Raw genomic sequence first — 16987 nt, 5'->3', positions numbered from 1 at the left:
TATTCTATGATATATAAATCCTTCCATTATCGCCACACTGCATTAATAACGTACAAAAGGCTATTACCCAACCATATCCAAAAATAAATCGCTAAGGAGGAGGTGCTAGGGGGCCTCCTTACCGGCGAGAATACGGCCCTTGGTCTCCCTTAAGCAGCTCAAAATGAAATCATCTCCTTTGCATATACAGGGTGGCAAGTATGTACCACTCCATTGGCTCACTTGGTGGTATGTGTTGCTGGGACGGCTGCTGACGAGGCCGTAGGTGTGGGAAATGGGAGTTGGACGTGTATAAATGATCCAGGATAGACACTGATACTGCTGACTAGGCCGTCCTCGCAACACACAAGAAATCGCCGTCCGAGTGGCAGAGGAGCTTTATATATGGACCTCCTTGCCTGTTTATTTGGTATCATTTCCGTATACCATATTTTTTATGTCAACTTGCCCACTGACGTGCAGTGACCCCACCACCGCTTTCAACCTCACTAAGCCATCCGTGTGCAAGCCTTGATCCCAGTCCACTTTTCCATTCCTCGCTCCCTTTCCAACCCACACACACCATCGTCCCTTATCCCAAACAAATTGGAGAGGCGCCCAGAAACAGGAGAAGCCAATCTCACTCGAGAGATGATATTGCAGGGCAGCGTGACAGTAGTCCATTTCTTTCTTAAACGTTTATTCTAATGTGTGTGTGTGGTTTTTTTTTTATGACCTTAAATACAGTACCTCTTCATGATGGTGACCCAGCACGCTAGTACAGGTAGTTTTTGTCGCCAGTTCCGACGCAGACCTATGAGTATTTTTATGATCACTAAGGAAATTATTAGAATTAATTTCAATTTGCCTTTCAGTCAAGCATAATGAAAAGCATATTACAAACCTCCAAGAAAATACATCTTTCTTACAACATTCAATAGGTCAGATAAAATCAAAAGTTTTCAGAGAGGGAACTCTTCAGGTTATAGTTTTATGTTTCTGGACAGAGCACAAAGCAAAACATGCGACGATCCATGCAGTTCCTTGCTTTTTAACTTGACCCGCGCAAATTCTGGGTATTCTTGTTCACTTACACCGATTGCCGGAAAAGAGAAAATAGTCTTGTGAGCGTCTCGAACCATAACTAGCTAGTTTATCCTTGTGTCGGATCCAAAATTGAAAATTCAGTAGGTTTTCGAAACATTACTTCTTCACTTGAATTTCTGGGATTCAGACAAATTTTGGAAATTAGAGAGCTGAATGATAGGAGATTTTCTTTTAAGTTTCATTTTTTCTCAGAGTAGAATATTTTCGAAAAATGTTTTCTCCCCGAGACCTACCGGCAACCTCTGATGACTGCTTAGATGAAACAGGCTGACCTTGTGCAGGAACGTGTATAAGACAACAGGAAACAGGATTTAGATGAAGACAGAGGGAAGAGGGGAAAAAATCAGTCAGAAGACACATCAGAAATTAGGGATTTGCACTGTACAATACTCGGTCGGAGACCTTAGAGATGGCTGGCGGAACAGCAAAGGTTTCCCTGGAATGTCGAAAGGAAGGTGGCCAGGCATCTCGAAGGAATGTAGCAAGATCCCCATCGGAGCTCTCCTCATGGTGACTCTAGTGGTGGCCTTCCTGTGACCATCCAAATACATAAAGCTCTATAGATTGTCAAAGAACAGTAGAGCGTAGAATGCAATTAGTGGTGTGGTGATTGGAGTCTCGTGATTGTAGTAGTAGTAGGAGTAGTAGTAGTAGCGTAGTGTACAACTTGGAGTGTGGTGTTTGGAGTCTCGAAGTAGTAGTTGTAGTAGTAGAAGTAGCAGTAGTAGCGAAGTGTACAACTTGTAGTGTGGTGTTTGGAGTCTCGAAGTAGTAGTAGTAGAAGTAGTAGTGGTAGTAGTAGTAGTAGTAGTAGTTGTTGTTGTTGTTGTAGCCCTAGGTTCATCTGTAACGTTAACCCAGTGGAAGGCACGCTGAAACTGTCCCTCTCCTACAGCCCACCATCCTCCTTTTGGGGGGTTAGACAGGGAGATAAGGGAGGCATGTATAACCGGGCAGCTCCACCGCCCAGTTATGTAAGCGCCACCACTTGAAGGCGTCCCTCTTATCACAGGAATAGGAGGTAGACAAATTAACCAGTTATTGGAGATGCGAGTAACGAGAGAAGACGTGAGTGTCGATCAAGAGCAAGTAGTGTACCGCCATCACTGGGAGTATTGACGGACAGATGCGCCTTGTCCATAATTACACACGTCTGTACACATCAGTCCACGTTTCATCTGTACATGTGTCTTGGTGTACATGTGGGTGTTCGTTGCTATGTAGATGTGTGCCCTGGTGTGTACTTGTGGATATCTGTGGGTCTATCAGTATGCGAGGCCTTGAGTATATGTGGAAGGGGTTTTAAGAGGCTGATCGCAACGCGCAGGGAAAAGGAGAGAGAGAGAGAGAGAGAGAGAGAGAGAGAGAGAGGCCAAAAAGAGGAGAATACCTGGTGGGGTTAGGCCAAAAGCAAAGAATAAAAAGCGTAGTTTCCCCTCTTCCTGCATTTTCCTTCCTGCCAGCCCCCTCCCCCCAAATTCTCTCTCTCTCTCTCTCTCTCTCTCTCTCTCTCTCTCTCTCTCTCTCTCTCTCTCTCTCTCTCTCTCTCTCCCTCTCTCTCTCTCTGTATATCTTTCTCCTACTGTGTCCTCGTCTGTGTATGTCATTCTCCCATTGCGTCTTCGTTTGTTTCTCTCTTCGTCCCTCTCTGTCTTTTTGTCTCTCCATGTCTTTGTCTCTCTGTGTGCCTCGTTTCTTCCCTCCCTGAGTCTTTGTTTCTCTCTGTGTCTTTGTCTGTATTGTCTTTGTGTCTGTCTTTGTCTCTATTTGTCTTTGTTTACCCCGTGTGTCTTTTTTTTTTCTCTCCTTCCTTTGCCTTTGTTACCCGCTGGTCTCTGTTTTCTCAGACATTTTTCCTTCCTGTTTTTTGTGACCTCTGCCTAGGAGGTTTATGTATTTAGCTCAGTGTGTGTGTGTGTGTGTGTGTGTGTGTGTGTGTGTGTGTGTGTGTGTGTGTGTGTGTGTGTGTGTGTGTGTGTGTGTGTGTGTGTGTGTGTGTGTGTGTGTGTGTGTGTGTGTGTGTGTGTATTGTTCGTGCATGGACAAGTATGGATGTATGCGTTTCCAGGAGTATACATGTATGCGTTTTCAGAGAATGTGTGTCTGCATGTGTCCTTGTCCGAATCCATCTGTATGCATGTGAGTGTGTGCCTTTAGTATGGTAATTGTTCTCTGGTGTTCAGATGTTGACGAGTTACTTCTGTTTACAGTGTGTGTGTGTGTGTGTGTGTGTGTGTGTGTGTGTGTGTGTGTGTGTGTGTGTGTGTGTGTGTGTGCGTGCCTTGGGATGATAATGGTACTCTTACTTTTTTCTTTATCGTTGTATCATTGTCGGGCCGTGTATTTGATTTCTGACTAAAGCTGGTGGCCGTCTCCTAGCCCAGCCTCTTACTTGAATAGTCCTTTAGTGAGTGTGGGCATCTATCTTACACACACACACACACACACACACACACACACACACACACACACACACACACCGTTCACTCCGATAAGGTGAATTATGAACTACGAATGTATCTTTTCATCTATCCTTCCACCAGCTGCCACTTTACTGACCCATCAATTGCATAGGGGCGAGGAGCTACGTTACTCAGTCAACACATTTTATGGTGACGGTGACCAGTCGCACGATCCTGAACGCCATTATCCGAACAATTTACCACAAACACCCCCTGTACTTAAAACTCGTAAGGTCCACGTCAGCATGAAGCATCTTGACTGACTGTTTCAGGCGTCAATTTTTTCAGCTACATGGTTAATATGTTGTGTACTAAACGGTTTCGGGGTGTGCAGGAAATTGTTTCGTCTGTCTTTCAGTGTAGAATCAGTTGAATATAATTCTGTATTGAGTGAGTGAACGGTGAGCATATGTTTTCAATTGTGTTTAATATAACCACAGCGGGTAGGTCAACTCTGTGTGTACCCCGCTGGGCTGAGCTGTGGGGACTGAGTCCCACTGACTGAGCAATGACTTTAGATGAACTCTTATATAACCGCACTTTTTATATTGCTCATTAGTATTAAAACAGTGGAAAGATAGAATGCTTGTGTTTTTGCTTGTGCTCTCGACTAAACACTTTGGCTTAAGTGCACTTAATATTTCATTGTTTTAATCCTAAGGCTATTTACATCCGAGTCACGCACCTTCACCAAATGTAGCAGTATTTTACAACAGAAGCTTCAGCTCTTCCTTTGGCAGTGTTTTCACGTTGATATGTTAATTTGACAGACGCCAAGCAATTTTACCGAGCAACAGGAAATTAGCATCTCAGGAAGAGGTTGATGCAAATCAACTCGGGCAGATTCTAATTACATTCCTCGCAGACTCATGGTGAAAGCTTCTAAGGAAAAAATTTACATCAGCAACGTTTGATCCGGATAATCGTGGTGTAGCATCACTTACAGGGCGCTCAGAATATTTACCGTAACGTAAAACCCAAATGGTACAGTGGGAGACGCCAGAGTGAGCATTCTCGTCGCCTTAGGAGACTTCTAACATATATTCCTTACCAGTTTATTTCTTGATGCAACACTTTTATGATTTTAATGTACTATTTAAACAATCTACCTCATTATCTTTAAGACACTGATAACATACAAGGCAACAGTACAGTATAATTTGCAATACAAGTCGTTATTTAAAAGATGCCAGAAAATCTAAAAATAGCGAGAATACAGCCTCTTTTCTGACATCATGGGATCGTACCTAACGGTGAGATACGAGTCTTCACTAGTTTTTAGTATAACACATAGGGCAAGATTTATCAGTAAGACCAACTGTGATGTTTGTGGATATGGTTATTGGTACAAAGTTGGTTAATTCGAACTCATGATCCATAAGAAAGGAATAAGCAATTGCCTAGTTAACGATAGCACGTTTGATGGGAGTTTTATGTGAGCGTATACCGGGCCCGGCTCTTGATTGCCCTCCCTACGACCACATAACGTTTTTCATCAGGGGTCATAAGGCGCCTTGGCCCGGTGTGAAGGCGCCATCTTGGAATTCATAACCTGGGTCCCAATTCACAAAGAAGCTTACGACCAATTCTCCGTCGCAACTGTCATTAGGTGCTGGAGAGGGAGCCTTCACGCCGTGCCGCCAATGTAGCCTACCCGGACGGCTCCCCTGCCTGGTTGTTCAAACGTCCCTCAGCTCTCCCCACCCCCCAGACAAGAGGATGGTGGACTACAGGAGAAGGGCAACAACAGCCTATAATCCATTGGGTTCATGTCCAGATGAACATGGGGTTACAACAACAACAGTATCAACAACAGCAGCAACAACAATAATAAAACAAAGTAACAACAACAACAAAACAACAGCGACAACAACTAATTTGTTCCCGAAAGACAAGGAGAATGCAGAAAATTTCACTTTCCTTTTTTCTTCCACAGCAGATATTACCTACGAGACAAAAATTATGGTAAAGTTATTTTGTGTTCAAGGAAGTACCAGTAAAGCAGAACGCAGCATCTTCCCATATCTCTCGTTGTACCTATAAAAAAGTAAATAAATAAATAGACAGATAAATTGATAAATAAATAAATAAATCTCAAATATGGCTTGAAATGGTCGTAAGTCTGTTAGTGAATTCGACCACCCTCCTGGCTAGTGGTAGTCTACGTCGTCCCATCTCGGTCTTGCTGGGTCTCATTCCACCCTCAAGTCACGTTCCGTTTTGCATGTGAGTCGCACGAGCTAACAGGCGCTCATACATACGGCTGAAGCCATGCCACGCCATTCACAGTCCCACCACATGCCTGGCTTTTTTCCTTTTTCTTTTTTCTGCTCTAAGGGTAACTGTACTTTTTCCACTGAGTCCGTGGCCAAGTGGGGATGCTAGGTTAGGTTAGGTAAGATTACGCTGGGTTAGGTTAGGATAGGTTAGGTTAGGCTAGGTTTAGTTACGTTACGTTAGGTTGTGTGAGATTAGGTTAGGTTAGTCTAAATTTCAGTAAGGTATGAGATGTTTGTTTACGTATGTTATACCTGAGTTTTAATATCAACTTTAACCCTCTGATACGAATTTTTAAAACTAAGTCAAGCTATACGAAAACAAAGCAACCAAAATGAAGAACAAGAAGACGAACAGGAGAAGGACGAGGAGATTGAGGAGGAGGAGGAAGAAAAGATGTATATCAAGGCGAAATCAACTTAAACGTGCTAAATCACCTTCATACATCAGGTCACATCTTATCTACTTTGCATTTTGGTTAGGACAACGGCAAACGATTTTTCTTGGCTCATGAGGAACCTAGGACACCGAAAATGTTGAAAACTATCATGGTTAAAGTTCTGACAGAGAATTTAAAAAAAAAAAAAGTCTATTGCAGGTTAAAGTAAGCAAATTTCTTCATCTAGCAGACACTCACCACTGCCAGAATGTTTAGCAGAAAAGGCTACGTCTGGAACTGTGGGATTTGCTGTAAGTTCACGCACTTTAAAAATACTATGACAAAACGTGTAATTGATTTTTATTATACTTTTGAGGGTGGTATAGTGCTCGTTTCTCTCTCTCTCTCTCTCTCTCTCTCTCTCTCATGGGGGGCGCGGTAGCACAGTGGTAGCGCGCTGAGCTTGTGATCGGGAGGTCGCAAGTTCGAGCCTCGCCCGGGGCTGCCGTTGCCGGGAGGGGTAGCTCCCTCCTGTAACTCCAGCGGGGCTATATGGCCTTAGTTGCCTAGCTCGGAGAATTCATTTCTCCATCTCTCTCTCTCTCTCTCTCTCTCTCTCTCCACATTAACTTGCTACATATCATCATAATTATTACAGAAGTGTTTGACGCTTTACACACACACACATACACACGGAGCTGATTTACTGCCTGAAACTTACCATTATAATATCTCAGGCATGGTGTGAACTTAGATACTGAAGGGAAGAGAGAGAGAGAGAAAGAGAAATATCTGTCACCACCATTATACCCTAAAATATTTTCCTTTCTCCCTTTCTCAGGCTGATCGTGCTGGCGGTAATCTACGGTGTGGCGGGCGTTCGTGGGGGCGCCGGTACGGAATGCTGGTCAGAGCTGCGCGAACACGTGGTGGGCTACCTGGTGATCCTCTCGGGCTGCGTGGTGGTGGAGTTCTGCATCGCCCACGTCGCCATGAGGGGCACCATCCTCGACCCCACGCCCAGGGCCTCCATGCAGTACCTCCTCTACGTCAGGCTAGGTACGGGACGCTCTGACATAGTTCTTCCACTCTACCATGGACCTGATTTTCGTCCTTTGCGACACCCGGGGCAAGGTATACGAACGGTTTCCCTGTGGTTCTTTTGTCTTTGGTGCTGGAGAGGGACGCCTTCACGTGGTGGCACCTATTTTAGTGGGTGACTCCATTGCCCGGTTATACAAACGTCCCTTATTGCCCTCCCTATCCCCTCAAATGAGAATGGTGGACTACAGGAAGAGTTCAGCTTCAGTCTACCGTTCACTGAGTTCACGTTTCAAATGAACCTGGGACAACAACAACTTCTACTATTCTTTCAGGTTAACATGGCCCAGATTTTGTTCCTTTTGTGGCTTGTTTCACTTAGTGCATTATCTAGCTAAGTATATGTCACGGCTCTACATCGTTATTCCAGCGCCCGCGGAGCGAGGAAGGGTATTATGTTTTGATGTGTGTGTGTGTGTGTGTGTGTGTGTGTGTGTGTGTGTGTCTGTCTGTCTGTCTGTCTGTCTGTATGTATGTATGTATATGTGTCTGTCTGTATATTAACAAAACAACTCATTTTTTTTTTTTTTTTACCAAACTTGGAAGCAAATTTGAGGGATAGTTAATGAGCAAGCCCATTATATTTTGGAACGATACAGTAGGTCAAACACCAAGGTCAGAGGGCTAGGTCAGACTCTGACCTAGCAAAATTAACAGTTTTCATCCAATTTAGACCAGACGTGGAGGAATGGGTGGGGGTAAGGCAAAAATAAAATTAATAAATTCTGAGAACAATTAATCAAAGGGTAAGGTCACTGGACAAGGTCAACTCATTTTTTATCTGATATAGACAAAAATATTGGAAGGATGAAGGGCTAGGCAAGAAGGAAGAGGTTCAGTTCTAAGAACAACCAGTCAGAGGTTGGAGTCACAAGGTAATATCAAAGTTCGACCCGTGTGTCTGGGAGAGACCAAAATAACAATATGATTTTTAAAAATCTGATTTGGATCATTCTTGGTAAATGAAATGGGGATCAACCAAGAGGTTGATATATTCTTTTTTAGAACAATAGTTCAGTGGTCAAGGTCACGTGGAAAGGTCAACTTAAACAGCGTTTATGAAAACCAAACTAAACTTTCCGGGAGGGTTAGAGTAAAAACAAGGATCAAGATATTCAGTTTTGGACACGATCAATCGAAGACCAAGGTCACTGGGTAAAGTCCACACAAACAGTTTTGATCTGATTTGAACCAAAGTTTGTGGAATGGATAAGGATTAGGCAAGAATGGATAATTCGATTTTGAGAGTACTCTCAAAGTTTAAACTTTATGGATATTTTAATGCGTTCATCGCACGAAATGGTTTTAGAAGCAATATGACCAGCTACCAATAAACAAAAAAAAATAAATAAATAAATAAAAGGAGAAATGAGCTTCAGATGATAATCATACTACATATATAACAGAAATCATAATGAGGAAAAAGGAGAAACTAAAAATAAAGATACAGGAGAGGGAAAAAAGTGAAAAAGTAAAGATGGCGTGGGTAAAAATGGTTTCTCCCTCATCTCCTTCACCTGCCACAGCCTCACACACCACCACTCGATCTCCGGCCTCACCCTTCACTCGTCAACACCCCTGCGCCCCTCTCACCCCACCCCAGCACCCCTCTCACCCCTCCCCTGCACCCTTCTCACCCCGCCCCTGCACCCCTCTCACCCCATCCTTGCACCCCTCTCACCCCACACTTGCACCCCTTCCACCCTCACATCTAAACCCTTCACCCCACATCTGTACTCCTCACATCACACCTGCATTCCTTTCTCCCCACCCTTGCATCCCTCTCACTCCACATCTGCACCCTTCTCACCCCACCCATGCACCACTTTAACTCCATAACTACACCCCTTTCACCCACCCCTACACCCACCCTTCCCCTCACCCCTCTCACCCGTCTCACCCCACCTGCGGTTGTGGCATTAGTCTTAATTGGACAAGTCACACCCGGCGCATATAGATGAAGTTATCCTTGTTATGCGTGCACATATGGATGGGATATTTTCACTGCAATTTTCTTTTTTAACTTGTGTCGTGAGATGGCTGGTATATGAGACTTTTGCAATACTGACGTTCTTCTCTTTCGTTTGTCTACTTTTTCTGCTTCTTGCCCTTCTTCGAGAATGCTTTTACATGGACCATCGCCACGTCCAGTCCGGAAAATCTACATTTCCCATTTTTCACCCTACCCGACCACCATCGTCAGATATCCTGCCCACATTTCTCTATCCATCACCATGTTTTCCCTAGCCCTCGTATTGATTTTTTTTAAGGAAGTCTGTTCTCACCATCAACACCGCTCCTCATACAACGTCCACCTTCACAGAATTGACTTTTCCACCCTTCTCGACCTGGAACTTCCATCCCCACCCATCCCGCTTACTCCTCCCCACTCCCCCCCTCCTCCCCCCACTTTTTTTTGCCCTCATCTTTACAGGATATTGTCGTTACGGTTTGCTCCATCACTCAGCATTATCTTATCTCACACAGTCGACTCTACCCACTCCTTTCTCTCCACCCCACCCGTATTGGGGCTATCCTGCCTTTGGTATGTGTACCTGGCCAGCCTACTACAACACCCACCTTCATTGTATATGATTCTCTCATCACGCCACCCGTCCCAGCACCATCCCATCCCATCCCGCCCACTCGTCTCCTAATTCCACTCCTGCCACCCCACCCACCCCGGATAGACCACTGATAGGACTGATTTTAAGCAGATGTCTCCACGCGCAACCAGATACGATCTGGGTTGATCTGAATCTATGCGATGGACGTAGTGGAACCTAAAACAATAAAGTCTGTCATATGAAAACAAAAAACTTACATCATGAGGGTTGATCTGGATGTGTAACACGTTAACAGGCATGTTGTGAATCGATCTTCATTGATCTCTATCGACCTAATGGACTTGAAGTGACCGAAAAACCCTAAATTGGTTGAAATGGCCCTGAATAAATGTAATTGGGCTCTACCATAGATGAAGTGAACAAAAATTATTAGAATGGATCTCAGCTTATCTTATTAGACGTGAGTGGCACTGAATTGCTCTGACTGAACCTGACTGGATAAGCAGGCCCTGCTCTAGTAGCTCCAGGTTGGTCTGAAATGTGAACCTGGTGGACAGCAGGCTTAAGCTGCCTTTCTCCTACAGTCCACCATTCTCCTTTCATGGGTTAAGGAAGTAGCTGTGTGACCTTTATATAACCAGTTACTTGAGTCGCCCAGATATATCGATGCCACCACGTGAAGGTGACCCTCTACAGCACCTGCAGGCCCTGAACGATCCTAATCAACCTTTAAAAAAAAAAGAAAAAAAGGGGGTACTGATGACCGTGAAAGACCAGAATGAAACTAATTTATATGAATGAGACTCCTTCAATCCAAAGACGTGCTTTATATGATATTCTTGCTATTTCGAGACTTCTCTATTCAGCCTGGGGGAGATTTTTGGCACTGGAGAGGTTGGATATAAAATTCACTAGCCTATTCACTGCAAGAGGTCTCCCCTTGAGGTAAATAAAATCGTCTGGAGGTGAAAAGAATTTAACGAAATAAACGTCTCAGTAGTGCAAGAGTTGATTAAACCTAGATTATCCTAAACTGAGCTGAAATGACTAGGTCGATTTGGATATCATGAACCTAATTATTTTAAGTGATGGACCTAATGAACTTAATTGGTCCTAGTTAGCCTAGAACTGATCTAAGCTGAACTGGAAGTGAAGAACATTAATGGACCGAAATTGGGTTGGAATGCTGGTATACCTGAACAGACCTAAATGGATCTGATTGGATCTTGATGGATTAAAACCCGAATGGACTTAACTGAACCTAAATGGACCTATAGCTGGAGCTTATTGGACCTAACCGTGCCCGAAGGGATCTAGTTGGCCCTTAATGGCCCTAACTGTACCTTAATGGCCCTAACTGAACCTTAATGGCCCTAACTGAACCTTAATGGACCTAACTGAACCTTAATGGACCTAAATGAACCTTAATGGCCCTAACTGAACCTTAATGGACCCAACTGAACCTTAAGGGGCCTAACTGAACCTTAATGGACCTAACTGACCCTTAATGGACCTAAATGAACCTTAATGGACCTAAATGAACCTTAATGGACCTAAATGAACCTTAATGGACCTAAATGAACCATATTGGACCTAACTGAACCATATTGGACCTAATTGAACCATATTGGACCTAATTGAACCTTAATGAACCTAAATGAACCTTAATGGCCCTAACTGAACCTTAATGGACCTAAATGAACCTTAATGGCCCTAACTGAACCTTAATGGACCTAACTGAACCTTAATGGCCCTAATTGAACCATAATGGACCTAACTGAACCATATTGGACCTAACTGAACCTTAATGGACCTAATTGAACCATTTTGGACCTAACTGAATCATTTTGGACCTAACTGAACCTTAATGGATCTAACTGGACTTAATGAACCTAAATGGACCATAATTGATCTAACTGAACCTAACTGGATCTAACCGAACCTAAATTGACCTTACTAAACCTGAATGGACCTTATTGGACCTTAATGGATCTAATTAAACCTGAATGGACCTATCTGGATCTTAATGAACCCAGTTGGACCTGAATGGGCCAAACTGAGCCTAAATGGACCTACATGGACCTGAATGGACCAAATTGGACCTTAGTAAACCCAAATGGACCTCAGTGGATCAAATTGAACCTTGATCAACATAAACGGACCTTAATGGAACCAGCAGCACCTGAGTGAACCTAACACCCTTAATGAACCTAATTGGACCTCAGTGAACCTAAATGAACCTTCATGGACTTTAATGGACCTTCCTGGACCTAAGTGGACCTGAATGTACCTTAATAGACCTAACTAAATGAATGGACCTTGAATTTGGCTCTCTTTTGTATTGTTATTGTTTTTGTTATTTTCTTGGAAGGAACGGTTTGCGGGCTTCTGGCCTTTGGTTCCTTCTTCCTTGCATAAAAAAACTGAACTTGAATGGACCTAACCGAACCTAAATGAACCTAACTGAACTTGAATGGACCTAATTGAACCTAAATGGACCTAACTAGACTTGAATGCGCCTAACTGGACGTGAATGAACCTAACTGATTCTAAATGGGCCTAATTGGATCTGAATTGACGTAACTTTACCATACTGGACCTTAGTGGACCTTAATGGACCTTAATGGACCTTAATGAATTTAACTGAAGTTGAATGGATCTAATTGGACATAACTGACGTAACTCTAATGGCCCTATTTGTACCTGGATGGACCTGACAACCTGAATCGACCTAACTGGACTTAAATGAACCTATATGGACCTTAATGAGCCTCGGTGGACCTAACTGGACCTTAATGGACCTTAATAGACTTAAACTGAACGGAGCTAACTGAACCTGAATAGACCTAATTGGACTCTAATGGACCTTAATGGACGGTAATCGACTTAATAGAACCTAATGTACCTAACTGGACCCGAGTGAACGTAACTGGACCTTACTGGACATCACTGGACCTGAATGAATGTAACTGGACCTGCATGGACCTAATTGGACCTCAATGGACCTTAATAGACATGACTGAATCCACAGCTTTCTTCTCCTGCCGTGAGGTTATGTGGAAATATACTATAGAGTATTGTTGTGAGTTACCGTGGTATGGAGGACAGCCGAGATATTGAAAGCGAAAACAAGAAGGGTCAAACTGGCATGGGAGATGGAGGCATGTCTCTGTGTCGAATTGTGGATGGATGTGTCAGCCACTTATTATTTCTGCTTATGAAGTTGACAACATAACTGGCTGTGTTGTAGGTAATGAGGTGAACTGAGTGTCAGGATGTGTGTCTGTGAGAAAGAAAGTTTTCAGACCAGCAATAATTACTAACCTCATGAATTTTTACGTTTGTGTGACAGCGGTGCTTGTTGCGGAGCTGGTGTGGGTGGTGCTTGGCGTGGTGTGGCTCAGCAGGCACTACCAGACATGCACATCAAAAGCAGCCAAGGATGTCATTCTAGGTTAGTTCTTGCATCATTAGCAAACCTTCAGTAAATACTAAGATACACCTAACAAAGTCAGGAGCTGAGTTACGGTCATCAGAAATGTAACTATGTAAATATTTTAAGGTATAATATTGTAATACCTTTCTTTGTTACTGTAAAATGTGTGTGGTATGGTGGAGTGAGGCAGAAAGTAAGGGTGTCATGTGTTGCAGGTATTGTGGTGTGCAATGGGTGCGTGATGGTGTCTGTGGTGATCACAGTGTGGTGTACCTTTGACGCCGCCGGCCGTAGTTGGGTGAAGATGAAGCGGTACGACCAGCGCTCCATGCGAGACTCACACTCCAAGTTTCAGTACCGCCGCTCAGGCAACAGAAACAGGAATTGGAGGCACAGGTACTTCACCACCTTTGCACACCTTCAATTTATATTAACACCTTTGATCCAAGGGCATATTTTTGTATTCTATTTTTACCACCAACTGAAGATTCCAGTTATTTTAGAGAATTGTGGTAGTGTAAGAGTAAAAAAAATCTATATGTAACCCGTTCAGCTAAAAAAAAAAAAAAAATCTCTAAAGCTAAATACATTCATCTGCAGGTAGCAATAATAAAATGCAAAAATACGTCAATGGATTGAAAGGGTTAAAAGTACAAGAATCTACCTGCCTGAATGCTGCCTTAATCACGTTCACGACTGCCATAGCTGCAAATGATTCTACATTTGTCAACGAATCTAAATGTGACAATACCAGTTTAAGGATAATGGTAGCACAGTGTAGTTCACTTGAGATTTTTCGTTTTGTCTTTCTCTATACAGGATCTTAAATGGTGTCTTTCCCCTTTAAATGATGACTCAAGTTAGGCATCGACGAGAAGCTGATGTTCAGAACGAGTGTATTATAGCACACTTAGCCTAGGTTTTCGTCCATTTGCAGCTTTTTGTACGGAGCTCATTGGCGGAACAAGACGATGCTATGGCTATCATCATTTCCATGGCACTTCTTCGTGACTAATACCATAATATAGTGGTAATCTGTTACCACAGCTCAGCATTCAAAATAGAGATTACAATTTAAAGCCAAGTTCGAGTAAAGAGAATATAATGAGCTAGTGTCTGTGCCTGTGTTCCAGAAAAGTGTTACGGGCATACCAAGACAAGTGGGACCACCGGTGTCGCATCCTGTTCTGCTGTATGGGCAAATCAGACGAGGCAGGGGTAAGTTACATTCCCACCCTGTTTTCTTCCTAAACCCCCTCATCCTCCTTCTGGCCCTGTTTCCTTCATAGCCCCTCTCACCTTTCTTCTGCCCATGTTTCCTTCCTAGCCTCCCACCCCCCCACACACCCCTCACCCTTCTTCTGGCCCTGTTTCCTTCATAGTCCCTCTCACCTTTTCTCTGACCATGTTTCCTTCCTGTCCCTCCCATCCCACCCTTCTTCTCCCTCCGTTTCCTTCATAGCACCCTTCACCCTTCTTTTTCATCTATTTCCTTCCTAGCCCTTTTCACCCTTCTTCTGCACCTGTTTCCCTCATAGTCCCTCTCACTTTTCTTCTACACATGTTTCTTTCATAGCCCCACTCACCCTTCCTTAGCAACATTAAACCAGTTAATCATCCTTAGGTAGCGAACCATATTTAGGTCGCTAAGTAATATCGGGTGGACCGGCATGGGGGTCCCGTGACTGTCTTAAGTTTCCTGTCAAGTAAAACGGTGGTCACACTGAGGAGTGTGCAATGCTGGAACAGTATGAACACCGAGGCAAGTTAGTCTTTAATGGTGTCACTGGGTTGACTTTCCTCACATTGAACAGATGCTTCTTCTTTCTTAATGCAGAAATGAAGAAACCAAAGAATACGAGCAGAAGACAGAAAGTTGTTCCCTCCAGAAAAAATTAAAATCCAAAATCATGATCCGTTCATTCCAAGAAGCCAGGACATATTAGTTTATAAGACTGGAGGTCATTGGCAGGGAAAAATACAGAATGAGGAGGACAGATCCAGAGTTGATCAGGGGCATACGTAAGTATGTGAGTTACGAGGGATCTAACTGTTATTGGAAGGTGTAAATGGTTATCAGTGGCACGACTCTTAGTCCCAATGTCGCTGCCAGGCTTATCGTAATCATAGGCCCTCAAGTCTGTGTGTGTGTGTGTGTGTGTGTGTGTGTGTGTGTGTGTGTGTGTGTGTGTGTGTGTGTGTGTGTGTGTGTGTGTGTGTGTGTGTTACGAGGGATCTAACTGTTATTGGAAGGTGTAAATGGTTATCAGTGGCACGACTCTTAGTCCCAATGTCGCTGCCAGGCTTATCGTAATCATAGGCCCTCAAGTCTGTGTGTGTGTGTGTGTGTGTGTGTGTGTGTGTGTGTGTGTGTGTTCTTACCTAATTGTTCTTACCTAATTGTATCTTTACAGGAATGAGTCAAGCTCGTACTGTCCCGTGTCTTAGACCATATTTATCGTACATATCCTTAAATTTGTGAATTGTTTTGGCACACACTATTTCATTCGGTAGTGCATTCCATTGATCAATTGCTCTGTTTGGGAAACTGAATTTCCTTACGTCTTTATCACCTCTCTTCTTATGCAGTTTTTTGCAGTGTCCTCTTGCTGATGCTTCTCCATATGTTAAGTAATCATTTATGTCTATTTTCTCCTTTCCTGATATGCACTTATACAGCATTATCATGTCACCTCTTTTCCTTCTCTCCTGTAGTGTTGGTAGATTCAGTTTATTTAGTCTTTCTTCGTAGCTTAGGTCCCTTAAGCTTGGTATCCATCTTGTAACGGCCCTTTGAACTTTTTCAACCTTGTCTATATGCTTTTTGAGATGAGGACTCCAGACTATTGATGCATATTCCTGGGTTGGTCTAATGAATGATGTTATTATCCTTCTTAGCATGTCTTCATTTATGTATGTGAATGCTATTCTCATATTTGCAAGCAGTGTATACATGTTCCGTACCTTCTCACTGATGTGGTCAGCCGGAGATAGTCTGTTATTGATAATCACACGTAGGTCTTTCTCTCTTTCTGATGTGTATAAGGTTTTATTTCCTAACTTATACTCCCAATCAGGTCTTTTTCCACTTTTACCAAACTTGATTACATGACACTTGTCCACATTGAATTCCACTTGCCATGTACTACTCCATTCATGAAGTTTATTTAATTCTTCTTGTAGCTCCCTACAAGAGTCTGTGCTAGTAATTCTCCTTTGTATTTTTGCATCATCTGCAAACATATTCAGATAGCTCTCATTTCCAGTGTTACTGTTTATATCATTTATGTACACTAGAAACATGATTGGTGCCAGCACCGAACCCTGTGGTACTCCACTAGTCACTTCTTTCCATGATGAGTAGTTTCCTCTTAGTACTGTCCTCATTTCTCTTTTTATGAGAAAGTCTTGCATCCAACAAAACAGTTTGCCTCGAATTCCTCCTTGATGGTACAGCTTCCATAAAAGTCTTTGGTGTGGTACTGTGTCAAAAGCTTTCTTGAAATCTAAATAGATACTGTCCACCCATCCTTCCCTTTCCTGTATTGTGTTTGTTACTCTGTCATAGTAGCTCAACAGATTAGTAACACATGATTTTCCTTTTCTGAAGCCAAACTGTCTTTCTGTTATCATACTGTGTTCTTCTAGATGATTTACCCAAGCTTTTCTTATAAGTTTT

The 16987-nt window shown here is 43.1% G+C and overlaps 1 protein-coding gene across 1 annotated transcript in view; it reads left to right on the top strand.

Moving 5' to 3' along the window:
* Positions 1–1495: 1495 nt before the first annotated feature.
* The window catches only part of LOC145404295 (diacylglycerol lipase-alpha-like), a 174402-nt gene continuing 158910 nt past the window's right edge, over positions 1496–16987 (top strand). Inside the window, exons 1-5 of the mRNA XM_080275815.1 lie at positions 1496–1596; positions 7046–7263; positions 13225–13326; positions 13524–13704; positions 14442–14526. Of these exons, the coding sequence (XP_080131941.1) occupies positions 1496–1596; positions 7046–7263; positions 13225–13326; positions 13524–13704; positions 14442–14526 (687 nt within the window). The remainder of the gene's footprint in view (positions 1597–7045; positions 7264–13224; positions 13327–13523; positions 13705–14441; positions 14527–16987) is intronic.

The sequence above is a fragment of the Coenobita brevimanus genome, chromosome 63 (assembly GCF_032717465.1).
Source record: "Coenobita brevimanus isolate Jiangsu-jjx chromosome 63, ASM3271746v2, whole genome shotgun sequence".
Classification (NCBI taxonomy): Eukaryota; Metazoa; Arthropoda; class Malacostraca; order Decapoda; family Coenobitidae; genus Coenobita; species Coenobita brevimanus.
Note: the sequence above shows the minus strand (reverse complement) of the source record. Positions and strands in the feature narration are given on the sequence as shown.